Genomic DNA, 16,141 nt, shown 5'->3' on the forward strand with positions numbered 1-16,141 from the left:
GAGGAAACTTGAAAGGTTGGAGGACTTGAATTAGAAAGAGAAAGGTTATAAGAAAGAAGGATTTGAGAGTAAGAGAGAGATTTGAGAAAGAGAAAGAAAGAATATAGAGAGAAAAAAAATACCACAAATTTCTAGAAAAATCTTATAGGTTGAGTTTAGTAGTTCGTGTGAAAATTTGTGGCAAAAGGCGTTGTTGGATACGCAAATCGAGACTTCATCGCAGTATAGAAGAATACTGAATCACTCCGCGAGAAGGTAAGTTATCTTCAAAAATTTCTTTAAAAATTTCAAAAATATTAGAATGATATTCTAGAATTTTTGATAGTGAAATTGGAAGAGAAATGCATGATTAGTATTTATTATGGATTTTTGAGGCAATAGATGCTTGAAAATCAAAGGAAAAAATGAGAAATAAATAGAACATGGATTTTAAAATTATGAGAAAATTTCTGGGGCTTAGAAATATTGTTTTAGGAATTATTGTGAAGAGAAATTGAGAAAATTTTCTGAGAAAGTATTTATTTCATAATCTTAAGCAAATAATATGAGGAAATTGGAGAAATTAGAAACATTAGAGAAAAATTAGAAATCTGATTTTCTTAAGTAATTATGGTGTCAGGGTACGTCAAGGTTCATAATTGAGTACAATTGGAAGTCTGACGCAAATTTTGAGGCAAAATTATGTTAGGGGCAAAATTGTATTTTTACAAGGTAAGTGGTACTTTCCAACTAGACCAAGTTTTATGATCTTATCATGTTGTCATGCTTTGTTATGAGTATGTCATGTAGATTGCATTTTATATGTTTTGATTTATGAATTATGCATATGAGCATGATGAGATTCACGGTCATACGTTGCATCGGTTTGGGATTAGGTACTGGCGCTGTTGCTCTGCCAAGGGTGCACCCATACACCCCGGTCTGGCAGGGAAACTAGAAAAATGGCGGGTAATCTTAATGTGCAGTCGACCCAAACATGAGAGTTATAATGTTAAGTGCATTGCATACATACACGAGCATTAAATTTTTGTTTCCCTTACTTAGATGATTTATCATCTAACTTGGGCTTTGCCCCTGGAATATTCAAACGTTCCAGATGGAGATTGTAGCAGAAACGAGGATGAATGAGGCATGAAATGACACTTAGCAAAGTGCATGATGAGTTGTATGATCAGTTGAATGTATGTTATGTAGCTCATGTATTTAAATTCTGCTACTTCGAATTCTGAACATTTTGAGGAATGATGATGTAGAACCCTATTTAAGGTTAATGTTAGTTAAGAACTTATGTTATATATTAAGACATGTTGAGAAATTTATGTTCCCGAGATGTAAGCACTGAATTATGATTAATGTTATGATGTTAGGTTCGATTCTAGTTTCCGCATTTGATATTTATGATGATTCTCCTTGGAGATAAATGAATGGAGCTTTGGGGATTTATTTAAAGAGTGATAGGATTTAGCAATAGTTTTTTTTTTAAAAAAATTATCCTAGAATTGTCTTGAGATTTTATGCACTCGAAAAACGGGGCGTTACACCTCCTGAAAAATTTGATCTTGTCTAGTCGTGAGGGAAGTATATGTATCGTAATGCAACCAAGAGGGCTCAGGGATCCAAGCTGGTTCCCTTCATCTTCTGTTGCGGTCTCTGTTTTCCTACCTTTGACCGGAATCTTTCTTAGGATTGTGTTGATGTTCAGTGGAAGGCCCAGGCTAATGGACTGGCGATGGCTGAGCTTGTGGGATGGGCATCATTGTGCGGGTCAGTTGACGCCTCCTCCATGTTTATGTAACCTGCGACGTGCATCCTAAGATCGTCTAGGCCTACGGGAGGCTTTCAGGCTAGTGAGTCGACGAAGAGGCCTAGTTTCAGCTCAGCCATAATAGCATGGAGGAAAACCACTAGGTTGAGATCTCTGATTTGGATGGCCTCCTGATTGAATCTATTTAGGAATGCTCAGAGTGGGACGCGCTCTTCTTGCTTTAAGTTGATAAGGTAAGCCGACGTCTTGTAGTGATCTTGACTTGCAGAAAAATGAATGGGGAAACTGGTGGCCAACTCATAGAAGTCATGGATGGAGTTTGGCTCCAGGAAAGAGAACCACAACATGCTCAACTTCTTCAATATACTGCGAAAGGATCGACACATGATCAGGTTCATACCTTCGTTCAATAACATCACAACATTGAACATGGTGAGGTGTTCCTACAGGTTGGTGGTGCCATCGTATGGCTCCAAGGTGTTGGGGAGGCGGAATCCATCTGGCAAAGGTACAACCATGATAAACTCTAAGAAAGAATAACTCGAAGAATACTGGGATGTAGAAGGTAGGGGAACAAGGGTATGTGTAGCCTAGTGGTATTGGTGACAGCTACCCTCTGCGTCGTTGTCAACTTGTTCATTGCGTTGGTCACGCTGTTGATTTTGGGTTAACTCAGCAACTTGGTTTTGAAGTTGTTGAATAGTCTGGATGTAGACCTCCATGGTTGTTGGGTTTTCTAAAAAGTGGTTAGCGTTTGGGTTTTCTAGGTTAGGAACGCTTCTGATTCTGACCATGGGAAGGTAGCTGAGATGTATATGGAATGTTTTGGTGAGACTTATGGGGTAGGTAAGTTTTACAGGGTCCCATGGAGGACACTAGATGTTTCTTTCGACCCAAAAAGATGGTTGTCGAACCAGAGTTTGCGGTGGCAGGGAATGAACTCCAGGGGGTGGCTGGCACTTGCAAGAACTCCAACGCTTAAGTAACAAAATAAATTGGCAAAGTATTGATGGGTTAGAAGAGAACATATCTAGGCTCTTGGGAGAGATGGTTTATATAGAAGGAGAAAAGGTCTTTCTGCATGCATGCGTGCATCGGGTGTTATAGAGTGATGAGACTAAATATCCAGCATCGACGGAGCTCCATGATGATGATATAATATTGATGGGACCTTCATTAAATACGAATAGAATATGCTATTAATAAAAAAGAGATCCTCATTGATGAGAATGAGATTTGGAGTGGATGTCAAAATACCCAATATGCGATGATAATGATGTTGTTATAGGCTTTGCCAGACGTGACAATACCACATTTGCGTCGAGTTATATAAGGAATGCCTGACCCGACAACAAATCAATTTTGTATACTGTATTGGTGCTAGCTTGTTGGACGGATGGACGGAGGCGGCTTGAGAAATAAGTGCTTCACGCGGGTAAATCACACTAAAGATCACTAAACTTTAGTGTGTTTTTCATTTTGGTCACTAAACTTTAATTCTTTTCAATGTGATCACAGAAATTTAAAACGTTTTGCAATGTGGTCACATATAATATTTTTTAACTAATGTGGCAAGTAATAAAAATTATTGTGCAATGACAACAAATAAGAACGTGTCACGTGTCAATATATATAATAATATTATATTAAAATATAATTGCACAATATTTTTATTATTTGCCACATCAACGCCACATCACCCACTCTGACTATAAAATGGCTGAAAAATCTTATATGTGACCACATTGCAAAACTTTTTAAACTTCTGTGATCACATTGAAAAGAATTAAAGTTTAGTGATCAAAATGAAAAACACACTAAAGTTTAGTAATCTTTGGTGTGATTTACCCTGCTTCACGCACTACTCATTCTTTTCTCACTGTTAATCCATTAATATATATATAATATAAATTGTTGAGAGGAAAAGAGAGAGTAAGGTGAGAAAATAATATATATATATATTGTATTATAAACAGGGCAATTGGGAGAACAAATCTCCCCCCATTTGCCCTAGGGGTATCAACGGTTCGGATTGATCCAGTTTTATAAGAATTCAGTAATCAAACTATTTTTAACGATTCCGAAAAAATAAGAACCGTAATCGAACCATTACATATATAAAATCAAACCATGATCAATCCGTTACACCGGACCGATTTCGGTTCGATTTCAGTTCTATCCAATTAACATTTAGTTTCTAAATATTTTCGCAAAATATGAAATTACAAACAAATTTGTTAATTAAAATAAACACATAACTTTATTAATGCTTCAAGTCTTGAAGTAAAAGTAGAACAAAATAATTCATAGACTACCTTATCAAATGAGATTATATCGACCATTTAGTATAACAATAAAGTCTAAAAATAAAAGAGTTCATAAATAACAATAACCAACAATAAAAAAGAAATAAACAAAAGCTAACAGATTAAAATTAAAACAACATAATCAAAGCAAAGTTCACTCTACTACTAGTGAGCAATATAGTGTAAGTGAGCAATATAGCGTATGTATATATATATATATATACCCAAAAAATTAGAATATATATATAAGTATAATACCGATTCTAGTTTGGTTTGAACCACGGTTTTATAAAAAAAAAATCAGTAACCAAACCAAATATATTGATTTTTAATTTTTTAAAACTAGAACCTAACATTTGAACCATAGAACCAATTCAAAAGACATGATCCGATTTAATCCGATTCATCAATTTTCAAATATTTTTTGACACCCCTAATTTGTCCTCAACTTTTCACCCCTAATTTGTCCTCAACTTTTCTTCTTCTCTTGCAGTGCAATAATTACGCCTGAGCTGATCACATGAAAGCTGATTTGGCTTTCCTTTCATAAGGCATTGTTATGTTAGTTACGCAACTCTTATCTTACTTGACGTGACCTACAAAAGGAGGTGGATGTGTGCTTCCATGCTCTTCTTTTATTATTATTTTTTTAAAATTACGCACTATCACTCGTGTTTTAGTCGAATTTGTCCCAAAGTCATCACGAGAGAAATAAATCAAGAATGTGCCTGAGTGACTAATTTTTTTTTTAAATTACGTCCACTGACACTTACCAAAGACTACTCGCAGAAAGATGCAAATTTTTTACTTTCCCCAAAAATCTGGCCAAGGCTGTGTGCCTCATCTTCGGGGACCGCTGGCCGAGGTTTCCCTCTTTTGCTTGCTTTTCAAAGTTCATAAAATCTTGGCCCTTAACCATTTAGGTGTACTATGATAAGCTCTACTATCCCGATAAGGCATCTTTTTCATGCAGCACTGCTTGCTTAACGAGAATCTTGATCCTTCGGCTTTCGTTAGAGGTTCTTTTCGAACCGATGGGGGGTTACATCGAACTTTCTTTTTGTTTTGGGAGTGATTCCTTAATTATTAGGGGTGGTAACCTTTGAGCCTTCGATGGTCGAGGTTTGTAGCCATGAGCTCGTTCCTTAATTATTAGGGGTGGTCCCCTTTGATTCTTTGGTGGTCGAGGTGCGTAGCCTCGAACTCATTCCTTAATTATTGGGGGTGGTCCCCTTTGAGTCTTCGCCTGGCAGAGGTGCGTAACCCCCGACACAGGTGCTTTTATTAGGGGTAGTTCCCTTTGCTCTTCATTTGGCGGAGGTTCGTAGCCTCCAAACTGGTGCCTTAATTAGTAGAGGTGGTCCCCTTTGGTCTTCGGTGGTCAAGGTTCAAAACCTCAAACTCGTTCCTTAATTATTAGGGGTAATTCCCTTTGAGTCTTCGCGTGGCGGAGGTGCGTAACCCCCAAACTGATGCCTTAATTATTAGGGGTAGTCCCCTTTGATCTTCATTTGACAGAGGTTCGCAGCCTCCAAACTGGTGCCTTAATTAGTAGAGGTGAGTCTTCGTGAGCACATGGTTGCTTAGATTGTACTTGATGACTGGGATTTTAAAGAATATCCATATTTTATTTTCGCAGTTCGACAAAATGCCTACATCTACAATTAAAGAATAATAATATTTTATTTTTACAGTTTGGCATAACGTCTACATCGGCTATTAAAGAATAATAATATTTTGTTTTGGCGGATCGACTTAATGTCTACGTCTGCAATTAAAGAATAATATTTTATTTTCGCAGTTCAGCTTAACGCCTACGTCCGCAATTAAAGAATAATAATATTTTATTTTTACGATTTGACTTAATGCCTACGTCCGCAATTAAAGAATAATAATATTAAAAAATAATAATATTTTTATATAGATATATTTTCAACCCAGATCTATTCAAGTCTGCACCTTTAGCAACCCAGACCACTCCAGATCTGATTCTGAAAATATATCTGAATTATATTATACAAGTGAATAAAAACAAGAGAAAAAACAAGTGTCTACAAACTAAAGGAATACAAGTGTCACGGAACTGGAAGACTAAATTATACAAGTGAATAAAAACAAAATTTGAATATAAGTGAATAAAAAATAAAACTAAACTAAAGGAGCGAAAGCCGGAACTGGGGGACTCAATTATACAGTATGGTCCAGTGTCACGGAACTAGAGAATCCCCGCAGCCTGACACCGTTGGATCCCGCACCATATGATCAAATTTTAATCAAATGGAAGGCGGGGCCCGCCACATTAGCCGAGTGAGTTGGCCACGTGATTCGGGAGGCGGGGGTCGATGATGCGTACGCATCCATTCCCTTCTTCGCCACGTGACTCTCCCCGCCTTCCGCGGCCCAACCGCCACGTGTCCCCCTATTCCCACTAATTATATCATCAAGACCTCCCCGCGCTTAATCATATCCTATCCCATCCTATCCTAAGACGCGTATTAATCGGCTTTATTACTTAACTGATCCCCAAACGGATTCCAGAGAATGTCCACTTCTTCCAACGCCTGCGCTGCATAAAGTAAGAAGTCCCCCCTCCCTCCTCCCCCTCCTCTCATTTACGCTAATCATTTTTTAATTAAGTAAATCACCTTTGGTACTCTGCCTTGTTTGTTTTGCTTGGAAATGCTTTTATCCGCGCAGCCGGACAGAAGATTTTCAGAACAGCACGCCCCAAACAGAGCTCGCCGCTGTTCACCTTCCGCGTTCATGAACCAGCGTGCTGTCTCTGGGCCGCGGAATCTCTTCTTTGTATTATTTTTCATCTTTTTAATACCTCGAACTTAAAAAATATTAGTTTTTAGGTTTTTATTGAAAAAAAATTATGTACAGACAATTACATCAGCTATAACTAAATTAAATGGAATCGATAGCAAACACTTAAAGGTCATGTTGTAATTTACGTGACATTACTTTATCGGAGGAGGAATTAGCCCATCAAAATTGCTTACAATCAGGTAAAGGAGTAATTAGATGTGTGTTATGAATCTTGACTTTGTTTGAAGAGGATGGTGATATGATTGGATAATGAATATGTATGCAGGCGGGTCGGAATATTAATTACAAGGGTCCCGCCTCCCGAGCAGCCATACAAACGTTGGAGATGGGGAAAATATATTAAAGGGGAAAAGTAAGCAAGAAGAAGATTAAGAAAAGGGTAGTGTGTGTACACCAATTTGATGGATTAAACATTAAACAATCAATCTCTCACTTTGGTCTCTTCTGACAGGGTCTATGTTATGGATTGATTGTGGGGTATTTTACAAAAATAAGTTAAGAATTATATAATGTTTGAAGCCATGGCAATCTTTGCCAATAGATAAAAATGTTTTATTGTCATTTAAAGCATAGAAGTGATCATTCATAAAGACTACTTGTGGAGGAGATAATAGATTTAGAGTGATATAATAATTATATAATTATCATTAATTACATTATTAATTTTATTTTTACTTAAGAAGACAAAAATTAGAGTTCTGCAACCTCAGAATCAAATTGACGACACGGAAAGGCGCAAAAGGCATTGGAGACGACTCGGTAAGAGCAATTGGCAAATGGAATCCGACGACGGAAGAAGCGGTGAGAGAAAGAGAGAAGAAGGTTCCTGGAAGAGGGAAGGAAGGATGGAGGTGATTTCTGAGAGGATTTCAGAAACCTTCGTTTCTCACGTACAGAAAAAAAAAAAAAAAAAAAAAAGAAGACAAAAATTAGGTGAATAATGAAAATGGAAAAATAAATTAAGAAAGGCGGTAACTGTTGTAGGGGGAGATTTGTTGGTGTACTGTAGGGTGGTTGTAAATGTAGCGATTGAAGAGTCCACCTTGGGAGCCGGGGGGGGGGGGGGGTAGGGGAATTGAAGGGTGGAGAAACAATCCTCTTAATTATTATTTAATTAAAATAAGATAATCTTACTTACATGCAGATGCCATTGAATTATGTGTTGGGTGAAGGGTTAGAAAGTGGATATATTTACATGGTTGTCTCTTTCTTGACACAGCAAGTTATTTGTCTCTGCTTCATCTTCCCTTCAGTTTCAGGCATTTTCTAACGCCGATTGGGGGTCTTATATGCATTCAAGGAAGTTCACCACTGATTTTTGTGTCTTTCTTGGTAACTTTTTGATTTCATAGAAAGTTAAACGATAAAATATTGTGTCACACTCATCTGTTGAACCAGAATATAGAGCACTTGCTTTTACTGCTAGCGAGGTTGTTTGGCTCACTCTAACTTTTCTCTAATTTTCAAGTTGTTTCTACTTCACCTACTTCTTTATTTTGTGACAATCAAACGATTATTCATATTGCTATTAATCCCGTTCATGAGCGTACGAAACATATTGAAATAAACTGTCATTTTATTCGTGACAAGATTACAAATAAGTTTCTGAAGCTCCTTCCCATTCATACACAGCACCAACTTGCTGAAGTGAAGCTCCTTCCCATTCGTGACAAGATTTGAGTGGCACTGCCAGTCGCCGCCGGCCACCGTGGCCGGCGGTTTCCGGCGATCAGAGTCAACCACCCGACACCCTTATCCCTATCGACCAACATACCCAAAAAACAGCATAATCCAACGGCCGAATCTCCTTAGATCTAAAGATGAACTTTCGGCCAAACCCCACAAAAATAGCAAAATTATGGCTGATAAAACTAGAAGCCTTACCTCCTTGTAGATCGGGATTGATGGAGATGCAGTCGGAACGGGCGGGAGAGAGCGAGAGAGACGGCACCCGCGAGTTCGGCCGGAATGAGCATGGGCGGGAGAGAATACAGAGAGAGAGAGAGAGAGTAGTCAACTAAGTGAAGAAGAAGCAATAACGTATCAGTGGCATCTCACAGGGTATTTTCGTCCTTTCCCTCTACTGTGCGTCAAATTGTCCGTCAATTGAGTAGGTACAACTACAAGTAGCAAAACTCTACTTCTTCAGTGTCTTTTCTTCTCTTCTGAAACCTCTATCTTTCTATATATATACACGCGTCTGCCCATTACTATCAGAAAAATCAAGTCACGTCTTAGAGAGGGAGAGAAATAATGGGAGAGAGACAGGGAGAGAAGAAGATGGAGCAGAGACTCGTAGAGGCAGCCATTCAAGGGAATACGGCCTCACTGAACCAAATACTTGGCGAAGATCCGCTGATTCTTGAACGAGTAAAGACGGGTTGTTTCGTCTACACTCCTCTCCACGTGGCCGCGTCCAAGGGGCGCCTGGAATTTGTCCGGAAGCTGTTGGAGAAGGAGGAGGAACTCGCCGGAGTGCTGGACGAGCGGCGGCAGTCGGCCCTCCACCGGGCGGCGGCCAAAGGATACCACGAGATTGTGGACGTTTTAGTGGGATATGACGCCGACATGTGCTTGAATCTGGACGGCGACGGCAGAAATCCTCTGCACCTGGCGGCCATGAAGGGGCACGTCTCAATATTGCGTGTGCTCTTTGAGAAGAATCCCCATGGGATTCATGAGTCGCTCAAAGCTATAGATGGCGGCGGCAACACCATCCTTCATCTGGCTGTCAAGAAGAAGAAATTTGAGGTATTTCTGAGGCCTTTTTACTTTTTTAAATTTGATCACCATTTAAGTTAATTATTAATTTGATGAATTTTTTTTCTTTTTTTTTTTATCTCCGAGTTGGGTGGTTACCAAGCGTCTCAAAATTGTTGAATCAGCTTTGTTTTTTTTTTTTTTTTTTTTTTTTTTTTAAGATAGGGCGAAGAAATGAATCAGCTTTATATATCTTTGCTTTTGAATGATTGAATTAGCTGAAATTTAATCTTCATTTTAACTCATATTTTCAGTATTTTTGCTTTATCCTCTTTTATCTTGAAGAAAGATAACTAATTAATCTAAAGCAGGTGTTGTGTCCTAAATTTCTGTGCCTTTTCCTTGGTGAAAATCTGTTCAAACTCTCTAGGCCTTGAATACAAAAATCAAGTAGAATGCAAATACCGATATGTTTGAGTTATCATTATATTATTATGGTCTTTACCTTCGTTTCATAATTATATACAGTAACCTAAACCAGGATCAGTGGCAAGTTTTATTTTGGCATAGCCTTCTCCTTGTTCTTACAAAGAGATTATTTGTAGGAAAAGAACATATCACTTTTTTGGGTCATTGGATATTGTGCTATTCTTAATTATAAAATTATCACACTTACTTTTGTTTTTATATTAAGCCACACTCTTATAAAAACAATTAAGTAAATTCTATATTTAAAACAAAGAGTCCATTCTAAATCCATAGGAATATTTTGGAACCCCTTCTACCATCCACCCATGCAACCACAGATTTGTTAACACATTCACATTTTTTATTCCCATTGTTAATTGGGAAATTTAGAAAAATAGGACTTTCGATATTAAACTTTGGAAAAATAGGACTATTGAAAATCTTTACAAAACTATGACTTTTGAAATTTGAGTAGACGAAAATGCCCCCTTTTTAAATTAGTTATAAGATGTTGTCGTCTTCTTTCACGCACATTCTCACTCGCCCGTCGTGAATATTTCTCTCGTTCATCTTTCTTTCTCTCCATCTAAGTGTTGTTGTTTCTTCATCAATCATTTTCTTTAAAGTCATTGTTATTCTTCCCTTTGCAGATCCGACGCTCGAAAGTCTCCATGCCGGGCATGTATCCATTTTCATATATTTGAAAAACTTTGGCTAATGAATCTTAGTAACTTGAGTGATTTCAGAGTATTTTATCTTCTTCTCTGCTATTTTTTGAATAAAAACGTAATTGGCTATGATTTTTCATTCAAAATCTCGATTGAGTGAGAATATGCATTTCACTGATTTAAACATATATAGGTTAAAACACAGCAGCATCATAAAAAATGCTTTATATCGATTGGTATATCGGTTAGGAAAATATATGTATATTTCAACATTCTTTTTGAACTGATATATCAGTAGCATTTTATCAGTTGAGAACTTATGTAAACCGATATATATTAACTGACATATTCTTACATGACCGATATTAAGAAACTGATATAACCTTAAACAACTTATATATTTTTATACTTTATCGATATCTTTAATTTATATTATAGGAATGACAACTTCTAAACCTATCTTTGTACCTATAATGTATGAAGGTTACTCGGAATATGATGTTGATGCGAAAGAATATAAGTACGTGACTGATAAATGTGGTTGGATAATACGTGTGGAGCCAAATTACACATTCGACTAATTGGTAACTTTCTTATACAGAAGGTTCAATCTTAGTTCGGCTGAGAAGTCAATTGTGCTGAAGTATAAGTTTAGGAAGTTAGATTTATTTGCACTTCCAACAGAGAATATTCATGATGATATAGATGTTGAATCCTTTCTAGTCGAATGCTCTCGGATAGATTCTAGAAGCTATTTGTGTGTTGGTTTTGTGGACAAATTAGACTCGAAAACGCAGCCTAATTTTTGTAACACCCCATTTTTTAGACGTGTTATAATTTAGAACAATTCTAGAATAATAAATTTTTTCTATTCAAAATTACGGCTAAACCATATCATTCCTTATGTTCATCCTAAAATTTTCATTCATCTATCTCGAATGAAAATTATCATAAATATCAAATGCATAAGCTATAATCAAACATTAACTTTAACATTAATCAATAATAGAATACATCATCGATCTTCAAAATGTTCAAAATTCAAAGTATCATAAATTAAATACATAAACTACATAAAACATATAGTTAATACATCATGCACTTCGCTAAGTGCCATAACATGCCTCTTTCATCCTCGTTTGTGCTACAATCTTCGTCTGGAACGTTTGAATGTTTTAGGGACAAAGTCCAAGTTAGATGATGAATTATCTAAATAAGGGAACAAACTTCATATTTCATGTATATATGCAAAATGTAACTTGTCATCATTCCTTTTGTTTGAATCGACCACACCCAACTGCTACTATCCATTTTTACAGTCTCCTTACCAGACCGAGGTGTATGGGGCACTCTTAGCAGAGCAGCGATATCAGTCTCTAATCTCAAACCCATGCAATGCATGATCAATAATATCATCGTGAACATATGTATATTTCATCATCATGACATGTAAATGTAATCTACATAATATATAGCATAACAATTCATGTCAATATGATAAAATCATTTACATAAAATTGGGTTCAAGGTCAGACCACTTATCTCGAACGTATCTCAGAATTTCTTGATTCTCGTGCAAGACTTCTAATGTACTCAATTCGGAACCTTAACATTCCTTGGCCATCATATTTATTCAAGGATATCAATATTCTATTTTTCTTAATTTTTCTCTATTTCTTCTTACTTTTCCTCAATAATTCCACATTAAATATTTCCTCAAAAATTTTTCTAATTTTTTCATTACCACAATTCATAAGGATAATTTATGAGAAAAATCATTCACCTTGACTTAACCTCTTAGATTTTCTCAGTATGCTTGCTTTGACGTCAAAACGCGTGCCCAGACAATTTCATAACTCTAAGCATGCACCTGTAGCCCCAAACTAATTCCTAGAATTTTTTCAATTTTTCAAAGACTTTACCCTATTTTTCTCTATTTTTCTTTCTTTTTTTCCTCATTTTCTTTTATTTTTTTCTTTTCTTTTATTTTTCTTTTATTTCTTTCTTCTTTCTTCTTATTCTTCTCCCTTGCTTCACGTACCCACAGCCACCGGCCAACCCCTGCGGGCATCACCTGCCAGTGGCTGCCGCCCTTGCTGCCTTTCTCGCCAGTCGCCCCACCCCCGCCGGTCTAGTCGGCCGCCGCCCATGCCCATGCGTCCTCCACCGGCCACCCAGCTCTGCCGCTATCGCCATGGCCGTCGCTGCACAACATCATGAAATTGCTTCTACCATGGCTGAATTCGGCCATTCTAGGCCACCTCCGGTTGTGCCCAATCGTCGATGCGTCGCTATTGGCCCTTACCCACTGGCCAGTCGGCCACCATCCCACTGCCAAGCTCGCTACCTCCATTGTCGCCGCTACTCGTTTACTCTCCTTTTATCTTCATTTCTCTTCCAAATGCATCTTATTTATAGGCAAACCTCTACCCTCAACTGTTTTGGCCGTCCCTCATTGCGTATAACACACTCTATTTGTAGCCATAGAGCTTGCAGGGCATGGCCATTACACACGTGCACACGTATATATATATATATATATATTACATCACATTAATTAATTAATCCTTCAAATCTTCCCAAAATCTCCTACCTTACCTACTCCATATTTCTTACGGATTGTTTCCTCAAATCATGCTGCCCATGATTGCTTCTGTGATTCCAATTTGCACAATTTGCAGCCCATTGCTTCATGTGCATATATATATATATATAACTATATATATTACACTATGATGTAAGAGAAAATACACTTTTGAACCCAAATTGTATCCTTAATTCATTGGGGGTAATTCTCTAATTACAATTATATCCTCAAACACCAGATTAATTTACATTACGATACTTAAAATCTAAAATTAATAAGTCAAGACTTGCTCGATAAGGACGATTCTGCCCCAGTGTCCTTACTGGGCTATTGCTTTGTCTCGAAACTATCTCAAGGTTGATTCTTACATAAAACTAGAGCCCCTCAGGGTTTCGTTAATTTTCTAGAAGCCCCTTACGACGATTCAGTTTTTTAGGTTGAATCATAACTGTACCGAAAATAGTCTCGGTTCTAATTTCTTTTAATATCATAAATCCTACCTCGGAACGCTTGTCAATCCCATGTCCTTTTCCTCAGATATCTACGTTCCGAGCCATTCCCTGTAGTTGATTCGGTATCTCATAATTGTGAGAAATTATATTATAACCCCACTTTATCTGAAAATTCCACTTATGACCCAAGATAAATTACACATGCTATCGATTCAATCAATTCAAACCGATATCAAAACATTTTTCACGGGGGCATGTGTTTTAACCTATATCGATTGAAATATATCATGACTTATTAGATATATCAAACGATATTTGTTCAAACCAGTTAAATGCATACTTTTCACTCAATTGAGCTTTTGAATGAAGAACCAGAGTCAAGTTCATTTACAAGCCCATTATGTTTTCACTAAAAAAAAAAAAGCAACACAGAGAATAAACTACTGTAAAATCACTCAAGCTATCAAGATTCTTTTTTGGCGCAGATTTTCAAAGATAAGAAAATGAATATATACTTGATATGGAGACAACAATGGCTTTGAAAAAGACAATTGATGAAAAAACAACAACACTCAGATGGAGAGAAAGAAAAACGAGCGAGAGAGAGATTGACAGCAAGCAAGTGAAAATGTGCGTGAAAGAAGAAGAAATGATCTTATAGCTAATTTAAAGCGGGGGCATTTTTATCCACTCAAATTTCAAAAGTCTTAGTTTTGCAAAGATTTTCAAAGTGTCCTATTTTTCCAAAGTTTAGTATCGAAAGTCCTATTTTTCCAAATTTCCCTTGTTAATTCGGAGCATCGCACTCTAAAAAATTACTAAGGGATAAACTCTTGGTTCATCCAACTTGTGGTTTTATGAGTCCGATTATACTTCAGTCTAGTGCAATATAGCCAATATTATCCTATTTAATCTAATTGTTTGAATACATTTATCATTTTCCTATAAATGTAACATTTTATGCAGACCGTGATGTTCTTGCTTGATAAAATAAAAAATCAAGTGAAAGCGAAGAACATACAACATACAGACAATCCCGTAAACACGATAAACAAATGTGGGTGCACCGCTCTAGACATTCTGAAGGAATTCAAATCTTCTAATGAACAAGATTATAAAAATGTCAAGAAGAAGTTTAGAAAAGCTGGTGCCTTGAAAGCTGCTGCCTTGAAAGCCGGAGAAGTCAATCAGGTTGAGGGGCTATACAAGAGGCAAAATACGTTGATGGTGGTTGCGTCGCTTATCGCAAGCGTGGCTTTCCAAGCCGGGGTGAACCCTCCTGGTGGTGTCTGGCAAGACAATGCACCCAACAATTCAACAAACGAGACCCATACAGCTGGAGCAGCTGTGCTGGCTTATAAATACCCAGATATGTATACAATGTTCTTTCATGCCAACACAATAGGATTTGTGTCATCACTAAGCATAATTCTGTTTCTAGTGACCGGATTGCCCTTCAAGAAAAAGTGGTTTACGCGGATCTTGGTGCTGATCATGTGCCTCACAGTTACATCCATGGCACTTGCATACGCTGTTTCAATCCTCGCAGTCACCCCGGAGGAACTTGGAGCAGTCAATTCCTTTAATTTAGGGGTAAAAGTTTGGATCGCGGTGATCTGTGTTATTGTGGTAATCCACACCATTCCCTTGCTGAACAGGTGGTTGAAGGTCATCTGGGATATAATACGGCCACTGATGAAGAAGTTCATGGAATTCATCTCAGCGTGGTTGAAGGACAGCTGGGATATAATACGGCCACTGATGGAGAAGTTCATGAAATTCATCTCACCTTCAAGTAACCAACGCCTACCAACTTCATCTAATGGGAATGAACCCCAACCCGCTCCAGCTGCTTAATGGGAACGGGAACACAGTTTGATCTATAATAACTAGCCTTATCCGTGAGTTTCAATTAGTGAAAGGAAGATGGCATAATTGATGGACTGAGCAGAGATCTCTTTTAGAATGTGTTAAATGTATTGCCTTCTTGTTCCTTTTATGGAAAGTGGATAATTTCTTCGAAGTCGAATCACGTTTTATATGTTGCTGTATTGTTCAGGAACTTGGTGTTTGATTTATATGTTGCTGTATTGTTCAGGAACTTGGTGTTTGGCTGTAAGATCTGTCATTATTATGAACCCATTTCTAGTTAGCTAGCTTGGTGTCAGTCACTCGTGATTGTCCACCCTAAAAAAGGATATGAAATCAACTAAAGTGAAAGCTGAGTTATTATTGACGTGGACTATGTTAAGGTGGTCCGCGTAGTCAATGTTTTGCTCCAAAACAAGAGTTATTCTGGGGGCACAAACAGATAGGCTTAGGGTTAAAAAGGCTAAAATGTCTTTATTCATATTGCATTCAAA

At 37.4% G+C, this 16,141-nt stretch overlaps 1 protein-coding gene and 1 long non-coding RNA gene across 2 annotated transcripts; one reads left to right on the forward strand and one right to left on the reverse strand.

Annotated features, from left to right (window-relative positions):
• Positions 1 to 8,461: 8,461 nt before the first annotated feature.
• LOC127795909 (uncharacterized) lies at positions 8,462 to 8,898 on the reverse strand. Its single transcript, XR_008021889.1, has 2 exons — positions 8,788 to 8,898; positions 8,462 to 8,661 (listed from the first exon to the last, which is right to left on the reverse strand). It is a non-coding gene; the product is annotated as an uncharacterized LOC127795909 (long non-coding RNA).
• A 258-nt stretch (positions 8,899 to 9,156) lies between these two features.
• On the forward strand, positions 9,157 to 15,930 carry LOC127795908 (ankyrin repeat-containing protein ITN1-like). The gene is made up of 2 exons (XM_052327888.1): positions 9,157 to 9,654; positions 14,745 to 15,930. Exons 1-2 carry the CDS (start codon positions 9,157 to 9,159, stop codon positions 15,633 to 15,635), a joined length of 1,389 nt encoding a protein of 462 aa, XP_052183848.1. The 3' UTR covers positions 15,636 to 15,930.
• The last annotated feature ends 211 nt before the right edge of the window (positions 15,931 to 16,141 follow it).

This window comes from Diospyros lotus, chromosome 2, assembly GCF_014633365.1.
Source record: "Diospyros lotus cultivar Yz01 chromosome 2, ASM1463336v1, whole genome shotgun sequence".
In the NCBI taxonomy this organism is placed as follows: Eukaryota; Viridiplantae; Streptophyta; class Magnoliopsida; order Ericales; family Ebenaceae; genus Diospyros; species Diospyros lotus.